This window comes from Sapajus apella, unplaced genomic scaffold, assembly GCF_009761245.1.
Source record: "Sapajus apella isolate SASKATOON/1434 unplaced genomic scaffold, GSC_monkey_1.0 scaffold53, whole genome shotgun sequence".
Taxonomy (NCBI): domain Eukaryota; kingdom Metazoa; phylum Chordata; class Mammalia; order Primates; family Cebidae; genus Sapajus; species Sapajus apella.
Window position 1 is genome coordinate 6,892,436 of NW_022436993.1, and position 15,147 is coordinate 6,907,582.

At 44.6% G+C, this 15,147-nt stretch overlaps 1 protein-coding gene across 16 annotated transcripts in view; it reads right to left on the minus strand.

Moving 5' to 3' along the window:
* MLLT10 (MLLT10 histone lysine methyltransferase DOT1L cofactor) overlaps nt 1-12,988 on the minus strand; it is a 245,921-nt gene extending 232,933 nt beyond the window's left edge. For 9 of the 16 annotated variants that reach the window (XR_004258396.1, XM_032243912.1, XM_032243923.1 and 6 more), the window contains exons 1-2: nt 3,132-3,503; nt 2,819-2,978 (exon numbers count right to left, since the gene is read on the minus strand). Coding sequence is in view for 12 of the 16 variants with exons in the window: in XM_032243912.1 (XP_032099803.1) it covers nt 2,819-2,978 (160 nt within the window). In the remaining 4 variants the exon portion in view is untranslated. Of the gene's footprint in view, nt 1-2,818; nt 2,979-3,105; nt 3,504-3,795; nt 4,289-12,828 lie in introns of those variants that run through there. The other 7 variants (XM_032243907.1, XM_032243908.1, XM_032243909.1 and 4 more) reach the window with 7 other exon arrangements.
* Nucleotides 12,989-15,147: the final 2,159 nt, after the last annotated feature.

The window sequence follows — 15,147 nt, forward strand, 5'->3', positions numbered from 1 at the left end:
GCTGAGGCAAGAAAATCTTGTGAACCCAGGAGGTGGAGGTGGAGGTGGAGGTGGAGGTTTCAGTGAGCCAAGAGAGCACCCTTCCAGGCTAGGAAACAAGAGCGAAACTCTGTCTCAAAAAAAAAAAAAAAAAAAAAAAAAGTTCGAGACCAGCCTGGGCAACATGGTGAAACCCCATCTCTACCAAAAATACAAAATTAGCCAACATGGTTGTCCAGGCCTGTAGTCTTAGCTACTTGGGAGGCTGAAGCAGGACGATAACCTGGGAGGCAAAGGCTGCAGTGAGCTGTAACAGCAGCCTGCATGCCATCCTGAGCAACGTTAAGACCCTGTTTCAAAAAAAATTAAAAAGCCGGGCTCGGTGGCTCACACCTGTAATCCCAGCACTTTGGGAGGCTGAGGCAGGCGAATCACGAGGTCAGGGGTTGAATATACCAGCCTGACCAACATGGTGAAACCCCATCTCTACTTAAAAATACAAAAATTAGGCCAGGCGCGGTGGCTCACGCCTGTAATCCCAACACTTTGGGAGGCCGAGATGGGTGGATCATGAGGTCAGGAGTTCAAGACCAGCCTGGCCAAGATGTTGAAACCTCATCTCTATTTAAAAAAAAAAAAAAAAAGCCGGGCGCGGTGGCTCAAGCCTGTAATCCCAGCACTTTGGGAGGCCGAGGCGGGTGGATCACGAGGTCAAGAGATCCAGACCATCCTGGTCAACATGGTGAAACCCCATCTCTACTAAAAATACAAAAAAATTAGCTGGGCATGGTGGTGCGTGCCTGTAATCCCAGCTACTCAGGAGGCTGAGGCAGGAGAATTGCCTGAACCCAGGAGGTGGAGGTTGCGGTGAGCCGAGATCGCGCCATTGCACTCCCGCCTGGGTAATGAGAGCGAGACTCTGTCTCAAAAAAAAAAAAAAAAATTAGCTGGGCATGGTGGCCTGCACCAGTAATCCCAGCTACTTGGGAAGCTAAGGCAGGAGAATTGCTTGAATCCAAGAGGCGGAGATTGTGGTGAGCCGAGAGCACACTATTGCGCTCCAGGCTGGATGACAGATAGACACTCTATCTCAAAAAAAAAAAAAAAAAAAAAAAGAAAAAGGAAAAGAAAAGAATTCGTAAAATGCATCTGAGTATAAATGTTCTATCAGTCAAAAAACAAGGCATAGGTATCCAAAACACAGCATTAGTGCCCAAAAACTTCTATTTTTATTCAGGTGTACCTCTAGGAAGGAAAATTTAAGATTCAAATGAAAATTTTCTATATTGGGATATAAAAATTATTACCAAATTTGGATAGTTTATCATCCAGTTCATAAGAAATAACCTTCAAAATGCCAATGAACACGGCAATGGAAATATATCAACCTATGACTTTAAAATCGGTATCTGGTTTTGACACGCATTCATGTCTGTCATCCAGTGCTTTGGGAGGCCGAGGCAGGAGGACCGCCTGAGGGCAGGAGTTCAAGACCAGCCTGGACAACATGGCAAAACTCCAGCCTCTACTAAAAAATACAAGAAATTAGCCAGGTTTGCTAGGATGCACCTGTTATCCCAGCTACTGGGGAACCTGAAGCAGAAGAATCGCTTGAACCCAGGAGGCGGAGGTTGCAGTGAGCCCAGATCATGCCACTGCACTACACAGCCTGGATGACAGAGCAAGACTCTTATCTCGAAAAAAGAAAAAGTAAAAACAAAAATGTCTGGGAATTACAGCATTCTCAGGGTACGTTAGTTCACTACCTCAGAATCATCACCAGTGCATCTAAGTCTCTCTTCCCAAGTGTGACGTTACTTTCTCTACAAAATGCACTTTAGCACATATTCAAATTTTTCTGTCTCCCCTTTGGTAGTAGTCCTTTCCAACAGACTAAAACATCTAAAAACATCTGCATCACTTAATGCCAGATTCAGAAATGACAAGGGATGCCCAATAAATATGGAGCCACCAAAAAGGAATGTAGACTGTTTTGGTCTGGATTCCTTACCACGTGAAATGGGGAAAAGTCGGCCACTTCAAAGGCCAGAAAAGTATCTTACTAGTTTCCTCAATCTTCTTGTATATCCAAAAAACTCAGCAATCATTAACAACCAGAAATAAGAAGCTCCCCAATAGTCACTTGGCACGGCCACCTCTTCCCTTCAGCCACCTAGGCTGGTGGTGGCCTGCTGAGGCCACAGGCGCTGCAGCAGCCCTGCCACTCCCGCAAGGGCAGGAGCGTCCTCTGCCATCTCCTCCCCAGGCAGCTCCCGGGCGGCAGCGGCAAGGTCCGAGACTTCAGCGGGCCCCGCATCGCCCCCCCAATCTAAAGAGGCTAGGCGACCACGGGCCTCCCCGCCCTCCCCCGCGCAGCGCCGCGTTCCCGAGCCCGTCTCCACACCACAGGAAGTCTCCAAACACTGCGGCAGACAGGCGGAGGCAGGCCAAGGGAGAGGAGGGCGCTCTACGCTCCCAAACCCACACCCCACGGCCCCGGGACCCCGGGAGGGGCGCGCGGCACCCCCGCCCCCACCCGGCCCGGATCCGGGGACGCGGCCGCCGCCCAGCCCCGCCGAGTCAGCAGCCCCCGGCCCCGGGCGCAGGCGGCGGCCGACTGACACTTGAGAGAGTGAGAGCGGAATCACATGACAGTCCGGGCCACACGCACTTTCTCCCACATGCACGGCCCACACCCCCCACACACCGCCACGGACCCTCCGCGTCTCTCCCGCGGCCGCAGCACGGGGCGGAGGCGCCGGCGGTTGCGGCCCAGGTGGGGGCGGCGGTGACGGTTGGGCGCAGGCCGGCGCGGCCCGGCGGGCAGTTGGGTGTTTACCTTGATGCACCGCGACGCTGCAGCCGTGCCCGTCGCAATAAACCAGCGGGTTCTCGGCCCAGCCTCTCTCGTCTGAGCAAACGCAACAGCCTCCAATCATCTCCTTCATACTATGGGAGACCTCGTCCTCCAGTGACACGGGCCGGTCGCTAGAGACCATCTAAGAGGGAGTTGGGGGGGACCATTAAAAAACACATGCAAGCCGATTAGTGCTTCCCCCCCACACACAACCCCCCGCGCCCGCCCCGGCGCCCCCCGCCCGGCCCGGCCGCCCACCCCTCGCTCACTCGGGCTTTGCCGCTCAGTCACTCACGTTCCGCACAGGAGTCAGGAGCCATGTCCTTGCTGATTCCCCCCACCTCCCCTCCACCGCCTCCTCCGCCTCCTCCGCCTCCTCCTCCTCCGCCTTGGCGTCTTCCCTCCCCACCTCCACCCGACCGCTAACGCGGGCGCCCGGAGAGGGCACACATAATCAAGTAGGCCTCCGCACAGGCGCACTGGGGGGGCTCCCGCTGGGCCAGGGTAGCAGAGAGGGAGGGGAAGGGGTCTGCGCTTCCTCCTCCGAGCGTCACTCCGCGTGCGCGCCCGCCCTGCGGCGGGCGTGAGGGAGGAGGCCGGGGCGAGGCGAGCCCTGCGTGCGCGCCGCCGCGGCCGGCCGGCGCCTCCAGCCTACCTCCAGGGCCCCGTCCCCTCCCCCGCGCGGCTCGCCGCCGCCGCGGTGTGCTGGGGGAGGGCGCGAGGGGAATCGGCGGCGCGCGGAGGCCAGAATGAGCCGACGCGAGGGCGCGGGGGCGCGCACGCGGGGGTGGGGACGTTGGGGCCGCCCTCTGCAGCGCCGGTGACTCGGGCCGCGTGTGCGCGTCGGGAAGAGGCCTGGGAGGCGGCCCGGAAGGCAGACGCCCAGGGCGGGGAAAGGGTTTTCTCAGTCTCCCAAGAAGACTCTCCGGGGGCATCATCTCCCTGCCGTGGGAACCTACCTGCCGGCCTTTTCCTCCAAGACTGGCCTGTGGGTAACGAGGGTGGGGCGAGTGTGCCAGCTCCCATGAAGGGTGTAATGAAGCATGGCTTCCTGCAGTTGGCCGCGCTAACTTCACAGTGCTGCCGCAGCCTCTCCACCCATTAAATTCACGTCCTGGACTCTTCCCAAAGTTCACCCGCTGGAAGTGCTACCAAATCTGACGCCCATTTACGCACTACATGGGCCCCAGTGACAAACAAAAGTACATCACAGGCTGAAGGTCAAAAGCCCGGTTTAGGGCTGCACTCCGAGAGGGAACGCCAAGGCTCTCCTCAGCTCGCTGTGCAAGACAAATGGTTGTTTATCAGGAATTAACAGTATAATGTGATGATCTGGAAAATGCAGTTGTACTACACCAAAAGGAAGAAGGAACTCCAGCCCTCCTAGTCAGTCGCTAAAAGATAGATAACACCATCAGACAGTGGCGTCTAGTTTTGATGGAGGATTCCTCTGATACGGTCTTTTCTCCAAATTTATACTTGGAAATGTGAGATCATTTAAAAGTGGCAGAAAGATGAGAGCTCCCACCTCACAAACAAATAGAAAATGGATTAGGCCTATCTGCATAGATTAATTAGCTGGATACTGGGCAGTTTTAAACTGTAAAATCTTCCATTGTCGCCCCATTATGCATCCATATAAGCCCGATATTGATGTTTAAGCAAAAAATGTCTAAGAAAAGTTTAACATGAAATCAGAATTATGTATATATTGTTTAAATGACAAGCCCAGTTAAAAGGCGAATTCATGGCTTTTAATTAATACCTTGCAGGTACAAAATGGTTGTTTACCAGGAATTCCCAACATAAATGTGCTGATCTGGAAGATGCACTTTCGCAATGCTAAAGCATAGAGAACCCCAGTTCTCCTAGTCGGCCACCAAAATATAATATAATGATTTGGACTTTAAAAGCTTTCTAAATGTTCTTCTGATACAGGGGGGAAGAAAAGGTAGCATGGCGTTTTTCCATTTCAAATTAATTGCTAGAAATCTGTTTAAGACTGATAATACGTATACAGCACAATCAAAGCATATATAGCAAATAAATTCCGATGTTTTAAAAGCTGAGATATACAAAGTAATGGCAATTAAAATGTACACTAAAACACAATGAGAATTCACAGTACATTTAGAAAAGGTGACAAGAAGACTACATAATGCGAATTCTTTTTTGGGATCTGACAACAATTTATACATTTCTGGACATATAATAATTATATTTTTAAACTATCTTAATTTATCAAACTAAAACGTCCTTTAAACAAAACTATACTGTTTTGTGTATCTTAACCATATATTTTATCTTCAGTCTTATACAAAAGATACCAGTTCAATATCCAAGTCCTCTTCCGACTCTTAGCATAGAGCAATTTTGAGTTAAAAATCAATGTGAAACTTCCCCTCCCAAACACTGCAACCAAGCATTTATGCACTAAATTATTTAAAAATACATTTGTTTTATTTTTAATGCATTGGAGCTTAGTTCTTGTGAAAGAATTAATTAACACGTAAAGAAGGATAGGTACCTTACCCTATTCTTTAACACTTAAATGTAAGTAAACACTTGCTATTTCCTAAACAAAACAAAAAAAAAATCATTTGTAAGACGATTCAGAAATTTTTAAAAATAGGGAAAATACACTATTTCATAATAGGCCTGTATGTAAATAATAGTATCTAGAACAAATTTTGTTAAAGATGTATACATAAGTGTTCACAAATTATAATTCAATTATATAAAATTGATTTTAAGATATGGATGAAAATCATAAGAAAAAACATTAGAGTAAATAACTCATTTTCATTTTCACTCGTGAACCAGATATCAAATTTTTTCTTATATATCTAAAGTATAATATTTAGTATAGTTCTATAAAATGTTAAGTGAAAAAGAAGAAAAGCAGACAGTATGAAATGGTAAAACAGTTCAAATACGCAGTTAATGATTTATTCATTCAGAAAGTATTTATTGAACATTTACTGTGTACTGGGAGCTCTTTTGAATATAGGGAATATAGCAATGAGAAGGCTGTATTTGTCCTTTGTGAGACATATATATAGTGTCACATATGCAACAATTGGCTGAATATGCTAATTTTCCTACCTCAGAATGGATAAAACTTGTAATTACACTGGCAGAATTGTTAAAGTTCAAGTATGCTTTTTAAAATACATAATAGTATAAAAATAAATTACCATAGGATTTATAAAATGACTTTGTGAAAAAGAACAATTTCATTCATAAAATTATGTTACCCTAAAATCTGATTTCATATTCTCAAAATATCTTTCACAAAAGTATATGTAGTACCTCTAGGATAAAACAAAACCCTGTTTTCTCTAAATATTGCTTCATATAACAGCAGCCAACTCAGTACTAGCTCATCTGTTTCTCCAAACTAATCATCTGAGGCAAACCACAAAAATCCCAAGTAAAGTATTTTATGATGTAACCTCTAACCCTACTACAATGGGAAGATGTATTTTTGCTCTATGGGTAATATATCTTCCAATAATTTCTTTATTCTTTAATGTAGGCACCAAATTTCTGTATTTGCTTTTCCATAATTATTTACATAAGTAGATACTATGAAAGCAATATTTAAAACCATATTCAGTTCAGAGGTTAGTACTATTCATATTTATCTCCTTTTTAAATTAAAGTTTTATCTGCCTTCTGTTTGTGCATATCATATTTAATCTGTTATACCCATTGCCAAGGTATATATATTTCTACAATGGGGTATAGAAACTGAAGTCTGTTTCTACATGAGGTTTATTTCTGTAACGCTGAGACTAGGCACATTTTCCTGAACTCAAATTCTTGACTTCCATAGCGTATAAAATTCTATATTGGCTCTGCAACTAAGTTTTTTAAACAAAAAGCAATTAGAATTCCTGCATCTGCTAAACCTCATTGGAGTCTATAATCTTGTTTCTAAATAAATTAGTTGGAAAACTCAAAACGACACTGTCTTATGATCTGTGCAGACTTTCAGATATATCCTCTTTTACATAAAGGAATCTCTGTTTTTTGTTTTCCTTGCTTGGTATCCAAGAGTTTTTACCTTTTACATTAAAAGTTTTTTATGAGCCATATATTTATGCTAGTATGATTAAAATACTGAAGTGTTTCTGAAACTAGCTTGGTTATTTATGTCACCATAAATCAATACTGTGTCTTTATATATGCAAAACCACCATGGCACCTATATCATGGAGTACTATTCGAAATTTCATATAAAAATATTCTTTGCAATTATGTTTTGAATTGAGATTCTGTTAATGGCTTTTTCAAGAATCTATTTAATTAAACTTGTTAATCTTACTAGGTGATTATTTTTTACTCTCTATCACACCTAGCAAGTGTCTTACACGTAGTAGGTCCACAGTAAATGTTTGTTTAATGTCCTAAATTAGTGTTTAAAAGCTAATTACACTCTGAGCTTTATTCTTCAAAGTAAAGCAAGATTTGATTTTGTATATACAATTGAATTTCTAAGTAATGGTTAATAAAAATGTTCAGATGAATTGCTTTCTCTGAAGATTTTCAACAGTTGAAATTTTTATCAGTTTTTATTTACCAGATAGTTTAGAATTGACTATTCTAAATAGCCCTCAAATGTGTACCACCTTTACATGTAATTGTCATCACTTTATTACAAAACAGCCTCCAACTTAGAATCAATCATAATTAATATTGTTGTTAGATACACTTGATTTTTTTTTAAGCGTGGTAGGTAATTCTGAAATTTAAATTGCGTGTAATCTAAATAAAAAATCTTCTTAAGATTCAAGGTTTAATATTTAAAAGGTTTGGTTTGGTTAATGGTGTTTGGCTACAGAGGTATTTCTTTTCTATAAAACTGATATTGATTGGCTGTATTTACATTTTTTGAGCAAAACACCATGTAATTATCAATGAAAAAATACTATCTAAAAGCTGCCTTTAGGTATTCTAGATGTTACATAAACATCTAGAATAAACTAAGGATTCATAGTTGAACTATTTTTTCCAGGATACAGCAATACTGAAAGGTGTTTACTTTGACTTTTCAGAGTATCATCAATACAGTGTAAGAGTAGTATTGTAAGGTCCATGTTCTCATTTTTTATTGATACTGAAGATCTGCATCTCTGTTATAATTAAAGTGTGATTAAAGAGACATATTTAGGTGTCTGTTTATAGGCTACAATAAGATTATCTAAGTGAAAAGATTCTGGACGTGGAAAAGAGGAAAATCAATTTTTGAAATGGAAGAGAACCTTGAGAGAAATGCAACATATTTTAGACCAAGAAAAAATAAATTAAACTGAATTTATAAATACTATTTGGACCAAAGAACATCACTTTTTAAGATTTAAACATTTTCCTCTCCAAAAGGGGCCACTGCTTACCAAATCCAGAAACAAGCCCAAGAATATGTTAATTAGTGCATTGTGTCCCAGAAAGAATGAGACTGACAAATTCATTTTTTATTCCTTCGATTAATAAACTGTTTGTCCAGTACATCTTAGATTTTTAAAATCTATAATCTGTATATTTACCTCTTGAAACTGTACAGTAACAGTGCCAAGGACCAACATGACTTCATAGGGTGAATCTTATGAAGCTTAACATTCCTGGCGAATTTAAACACACAAGCCTCGGATCACTTTTCGTCAGCCTTTTTTTTACCGTGGTGCTTGAGAGCCAGAAGGTAGGTAATTTTTATATGGTGGCACTTTACCCCAATTAAAAAAGCAATGATCGTTGGTGCAAGCAGAAGTGGAAAATATAATGACATAAAATTAAAGAAAGGCATCACAAAGACTGACCAAGAATGCCACTTGTCCCTCTCCATCCCCACCCCCATTCATGCCCCCTTTCCGTCCATTTGTTTTTCTCACAAGAATATCATGACTTCTAAGAATATTTTACTTTAAATGAAACAAAAAATGTCTGAAACAGTGAATGATGTAAAACGGTTCACCTACTATCAACTACATAACATATAAACATGTGAAGCTATTCGAAATATTCAAAGACTTATAAATAAAAAATGTGAATTGAGGGGAAATGTGGGAGGATGAGTGTGAAACGAATGAATAGACTGAAAATACTTGATTTTCAACACCGATTTTTTTCTGTTCAAACCTTTTCATAGTTACACCTCAAATGATTTCTTAAATAAAAATTTCTCCCTATACCTCGAAATAACTGAATGATTTCCATGAGGAAATGCAAGTTTAGAAAGAAGACCCGCAAAATCAAAGTGTTAAAATGCAAGCAACTTTTATAGCATTTCAAATGCAAAAACACAACCCACACTACCTTTAACTGACTCTTAAGGGGTCTTTTCAAAGATGCTATTTATGAGCATCATCTGTTAACTTCTTCCTTGTAATTCAAAACTCTGTCAAATGATGTTTTCATGATGACGTGTAAATATTCCATTAAAGATCAATTCTAATTGGTTTTTTAAAATCCACGTTGGGAAACAGTGCTTCATAACACAGAGACTGGTAATGAGTATTTTAGAAGGAATTTCCGCAAAGTTTATCATAAACCTAAGTCGAAATTACTCTCTTGCCCTAGTAAGGTTTGGACTATAGGATTGAAATTATTTCTTCTTGGGCTTTCACGCAGGATGACTCTGGTCTTGTCGACAAGATTCCCAAGCACTTGTTGGAAATCTTCATTTAAAAAAAAAAAAAAAAAACTGTGACGTTGGCCAGAAAGACTTCTTCCACATGCCTCACAAAGAAAAACACACAGAGTTTATTAAGTGGGTTACAATTATTTGTTTCTAAAACATGGTTTAAAAGCAAATTAAACGTTTTTCCCTTTTGAAATTCCCTATTTTGAAAACGCATTTCACGTTAAGAAAGGAAGCCCGTTTTTGTCAGGGGTAGCTCAGCCTTTCCTTTTAACACTTCACTTCTTGTGTACAAAGAAGAGCTGAGTAATCAGTAATAAGGATAGCGAAACGTGCTTTTCCGAACTCCTTTGAACCTTGACTTTTTCTTAAATGGATATTTCAAATATTAAATAAGCGGCTGTAACTTTCCGGATACTGAATAAAAACTGCCCACGCCTATCTCTTATCTATTACTTTGCAAACACATCTATGTCGCTTTCCCTTTTTTTCCTAACGTGTGCGTGGCAGGCTCGCCCGGCTTCCTTCAATTTCGCCGCACGCTATAAAAGCTCCTTCCTCCGAGGTCTTCAGCTCGGAACCCTCGCTGACCGAGTCCGATCATAAAACTTGCTGCGCCGGCCCGACCCGGCCTGGCTGGAGCTCAGGAGTCCGAGGAGGCGCGGACCCGAGTCGGGTTGGCCCGCGGGACCCCTCCCTCGGTCCCGACCCGCTCGGCTAACGACGGCGCGAGGGCAGAACAATGGGGGCTGCCAGGCGGGCGCGAGAAGCCGAGTCCCGCTTCCTCCGCCGCGCCGGCCGCGCGCCCGGTCCCCGCCCCCCGCGGCCCTTCCCGCCCGCGGATTCGCGCTCGCCCGGGCCGCCGCGCCTTCCTCCCGCGGCCTGGCCCGGCGCTCGCCCCGCCGCCCGCACGCTTTCTTCCCCGCCTGGACCTGGCCAGCCCTCCTTCCCTCGACTCCGACCCACGGCGCTTCCTCCCACAACTCCAGCTTCTTCCCTGCAGCCGCCGCCTTCCCGCCCTTTTCTGAATGTATTTTTACAATTTCCTCTTCATTTCCAAAAGTGCCCGAGAAGTCTTGCTTCCATCTTAATGTTGATTTGCTATTTCCCTGCGGAAAAGATTTCCTCAGGAAACCCCAAATCTAGAAGGAAATACAGCAAACCCCAGAACACTTTTAACCCTTAAGACATCTTGTATTAAAAAAAAAAAAAAATTAACTCATGTATGTCTTAAAACCGGCCCAAGAACCATCCCTCTTTATTTCCTCCTGCAAATCTATTATTTTAAACTCTCCATCTAGTGCCTTCGGACGAGAGGGCAGAGAATGTGCCCGGCAGCACGCAGCAAATCAGAGGTTTTATCTTACGCCTCCTGGGACAGGGAAAAAAGTGGAACGTGGCCGAGGGAGCTTCCAGGGCAGAAAAGCGACACAATTCGCTGGGGACGCCGCCGAGCCAAGCCAGGCGGGGGAGGCGCGGCGGGGGCGCCGAGGGCTCTCGGGCTCGCGGCCGGGGCGCCGCAGCGAGGAGGGGAGGCGGTTTTAAGTCGTGGGGGCTGGGAGGGCGGCGGGTCGGGCGTGACGAGACTTTCGGAGGCAGGATGGGGCGGCGGTGGAGTTGCCTGGGCTTTCTCATCCCCCCACACACACCCCAAGAAAAAAAGGAAAGTTGGAGGGAGGCGGAGAGGAGGGCAGCCATCCCCATTTCCTCCCTGCGACGCCGCGGAAGGGCTGGGGCCGCGTGGGGCAGAGAGAGGGCGCGGGACGCGGCGGGCCAATCGCAGTCAACAGGTCCAGGCCTCGGCGGGGCAGCGGGGCCGGACAGCCGGGAGGCCGGCGCCCCCTCCCCTCGTCTCCCCGTCCCTCCCCTCTCTCGCTAGCCTGGCGCAGCAGGGGAGGCTGGGCCCGGCCCTCCCCTCCCCGCCCCGCCCGGGCCTCGCAGCGGCCGCCTCCGCCGGGGCTGTGGAGGTGGGGGCGGGGCGGGGGTTCCCCGCCGGAGAATCCTCCCCCGGGGTTGGCGGCGGGGGCGGGGGGCAGGGGGCTGGGGCGGGCAGCCCGAGCCGGGAATGGAGGATTAGGAAGGACTCGAGCTCGGCACGAGCGCGGCCCGCGCGAGGGATGCTGGGTAAAAAGTGGCCGCGCGGCACCGGGAGAACACGACGAGGAGCCGGGGTCAGAGGTCAGGGCCCTGGAGCCCGGTGTGCAGAGCCCCCCACGTGAACGCAGCGAGCAAGAGAAACCTTTTTGTTTTCGACCGCACCAGCATGCTCCCCTATTGACCGAGCTGCTTTTCCTGGGCTGCTGGAGAGAGGAGCTCCATCGCGGATCTCCTAACCCCACCCCCCCTTCCACCGCCAACACACTTCCCAACTCAACCCTTCCTCTCAACTCTCATCCCAGCCCCCGTCCCAGGCTTGCAATAACTCAGTAAATTTGCTTTAACAACAAGTGGGGGTGGTTGCATTTACTCCTCCCTCTCCTCTCTCCTCCCCCTCCTCTTGCTGCGGCTCTTGACACTACTACAAACCAGGACTATAAACATAAACATGTGTCACTGTAACAGGGCAGGTAATATACTGATTTTGAGGTGGGGTGGGGTGGAATGGGGCTTGGTCGCCGCTTGGAGGGCAGTAAAAAATCGCGTTTCACGTGCTCGACTGCTTTGGGGGCTCCCCCACACATCGATCCATTTATATAATGCCGAAGGCACTCGGTCACTTATTCAGCCACGCAGACCTACAAAACCACACTTGCGAATAACCAGCGTACCCCATAGCAAATGCATTTCAATACGAATCCCTCTCCTTTCCCAGCTAGTGCTGCCATTTCTTCTATTAGCAAACAGTTACGTGGACACTTGAATCCCTTTTCCTTTTTAAAAATTCTTTTCCAGATAGCCATGAGATCATTTTTCGACCTAAATAGTGCATGTCTTCCCATAGTCACTATCTACATATTTTGTGAGCAGGAACCCCTTCAAACAGCAAGAAAAACTATTTAAATGACTGAGTTCGAAATCTAGTGTGCAAAGGGTATTCCTTGGGTTTTGCCTCCGTGCCTTGAGCAACTTCTGCTGCAAGTTGCTGAGACTGGCGCGATGGAGATCCGCCACAGCAAGCCTTTTTTATTATTATTATTATTTAGTCTATATTTACCCTGCCTCTCAACTTTTTTCTCATTCTTAGTTCAACAAGCCTAGCAATCACTACCTAAGGTAGAATAAAGTGAATCCCTTCCCAAGCTTTTTGGCTTGAAACGGAGGGAGATACAGAAAATGTTCAGATGGGGAAGTGGTTCCCTTTGTTCTTTCATTGTTTCTCTACGAACTGGTGGATACAAGGACAAACACTTACCTTCTCTTCTTTTTGGTCCAAAAACCAGACGTTCCCATCAGCCTTAAAATACACAATCCACCTTGAAAGTAACTACGGGTGTCGGGAGAGTTTGTATTCCATTCTTTTTCGCTCTCTGCCCTCTTTTAGCGTAGGATTAAGTTGCCGAGCACGTTGCTGCAAGCTGTAGGCCCCCACCCCCCCCGCCTTAGTGAATCGGTCACGTTTAGGACCCTCTAAGTCCATCCTAATTCTGCCAGTAGAATTGAGGGTATTGGAGCTCTAAACTTTCAAAAGGAAAGGGGCCTGCAACTCTCCAGAAAACCTAGAAATACCCCGGAATTTTTTACCATTGTGTTTTTGCGCCACATCACCAAATAGTATTTTCCAAGAAATAATAGATATGTCTTTGAGAAAATCATTTTTTTAAAGTTTATACTTAGCAATGCGGGGCTTAGAAAGATGGAGTAAAAGGCAGGTTTGTATCGGCATTTAACGGAATGAGTGCGTTTTCCATAACGTTTGTCGTGCCATGTGTTTTTTTAAAACACAAACAAAACACTACCACAACTGAGAAAGGAAGTAGAAGTTTGAATTAAAATGCTGTGGGACGACTTTAAAAGAGACGTTTACTTGAAATTTATTAGTGTAAAAATTGGCCTCAGAAGTGAAAAGTAAGCTTTCCAAAGTTAAAAGACTTAATTTTCACCCTATGATTCCATAATAAAAAAGCGAATTTTCTGGTTAATATGTGATACTGTCAGTGTTGAGTGTCCAGCCTGTTGGGCATTAGTGCCCAAACCTTGCTCAAATCTGATTATGATGTGATTTGCTGATGTCATGAATATGAAATGATACTTGTGCATCCATAAATTTGAACTTTTTATTTTTTTTCTTTTTTTCTTTTTTTTTCTTTTTTCTTTTTTTTTTTTTTTTTTTTTTTTTTTGTAGGTTCCCAGTAGCTGGAGCAGTGAAAGACAGTGATTGGCTCCAGTGCTCCTAGAAGGATTTGGGCTGAAGCCAGGGGAACAGAACCAGAAGAGGATTCCCTTTCCAGAGACCATCAGGCTCCTCATGTCTTGTCTCTCCTCTCTCCCCTCGTGGGTGCTCAGGATTTCAGTGTGGCTGAGCAGCCCATAAGTAGGCCTCAACACTTGGTGTCACCACTTCAGTCTCTACATGTTTGGCCCTTTCGTAAAATAAACAAAAACTTGGGCAACCCTAATAATTTGTGGTTCTGGATATTTGTGTATTATTTAATACCTGAAGGTCAAACTCTACTTTCTCTGATTTTTTTTTTTTTTTTTTTCTGCATTCAGGATCAATTGTGAAAGGCCGCTGTGTCTCATAGGAAAATACTGCAACAAAACAAGATAATTGGGGGGAAAGGCGGTTGCAGTAGGAAAAGTGGCTTTTCTTTGATAGCATTTAATTGGAATTAAAAGATTCTTGAGCTGTAAACATTCTTTATTTATTCAGCACACATAAGCAGGCATTGTTTTATCACCATCATAATTATGGTGTCCTTTAAACTGGCTGATAGCAGGAAAGATAAGGGAATGTGCCCGCAGATTCAGATCAAGTCTCACTCCTTTCTTTCTTTTCCTCCCTGCCCCCTTCCCCCACCTCCACCATTCCTTCCTTGGTCACTAGGGTCCCCCACAGCCCTTTAGATGAGAAGAGCAAGAAGATTGTGGCCTAACCGTTTCTTACATCATGAAAGTGATTTGTACCTCACTCTAATTTGATGCAATCCATAACCTCCTTGTCTCCTATGTTTATAACTGCTTTTTAGCTTGCAATATGTGTTATCTGGAGGTGCCTATTGCTCACCTGTGTAAAATCTCATCCACTAGGGTTTGTTGCTTTACCTTTGTCTAATTTAGAAAGCACACTCTTAGGGCTTTTTCAGAACAAAGCCACACAAAACCCCCTTTACCTCCAAGGATTTGCAAATTTATAAAGGCTGCATTGAATTCAAGATGGGTCAGGGGGCAAAAAAAGGGCAGAAGGTCACTGCATTTTGATTATGGGTCAGTAGACAACATGGCATATACCCTGTGTCCCAAACTTCTGTTAAAGACAGGGTTTTTCAATGCCTAAGAACACAGGGATGGGCCCTTTTGGAGACTCACCCTGATTTGTTTAAATGAACCAAAAAGAAAAAAAATTAAGAAAAATATACTATATATACTGAGTTATCATTTGTTTCCCATTTTAACCATTTCTCTTCCTCCATTCCCATTTTCCCATCCTAAAAAGCAGAGAAGATGTGATATTAGATAAATTTAGCTAAAGAACTGTTGAGATTTTATTGTCTTATATCCTCAACTAATTCTG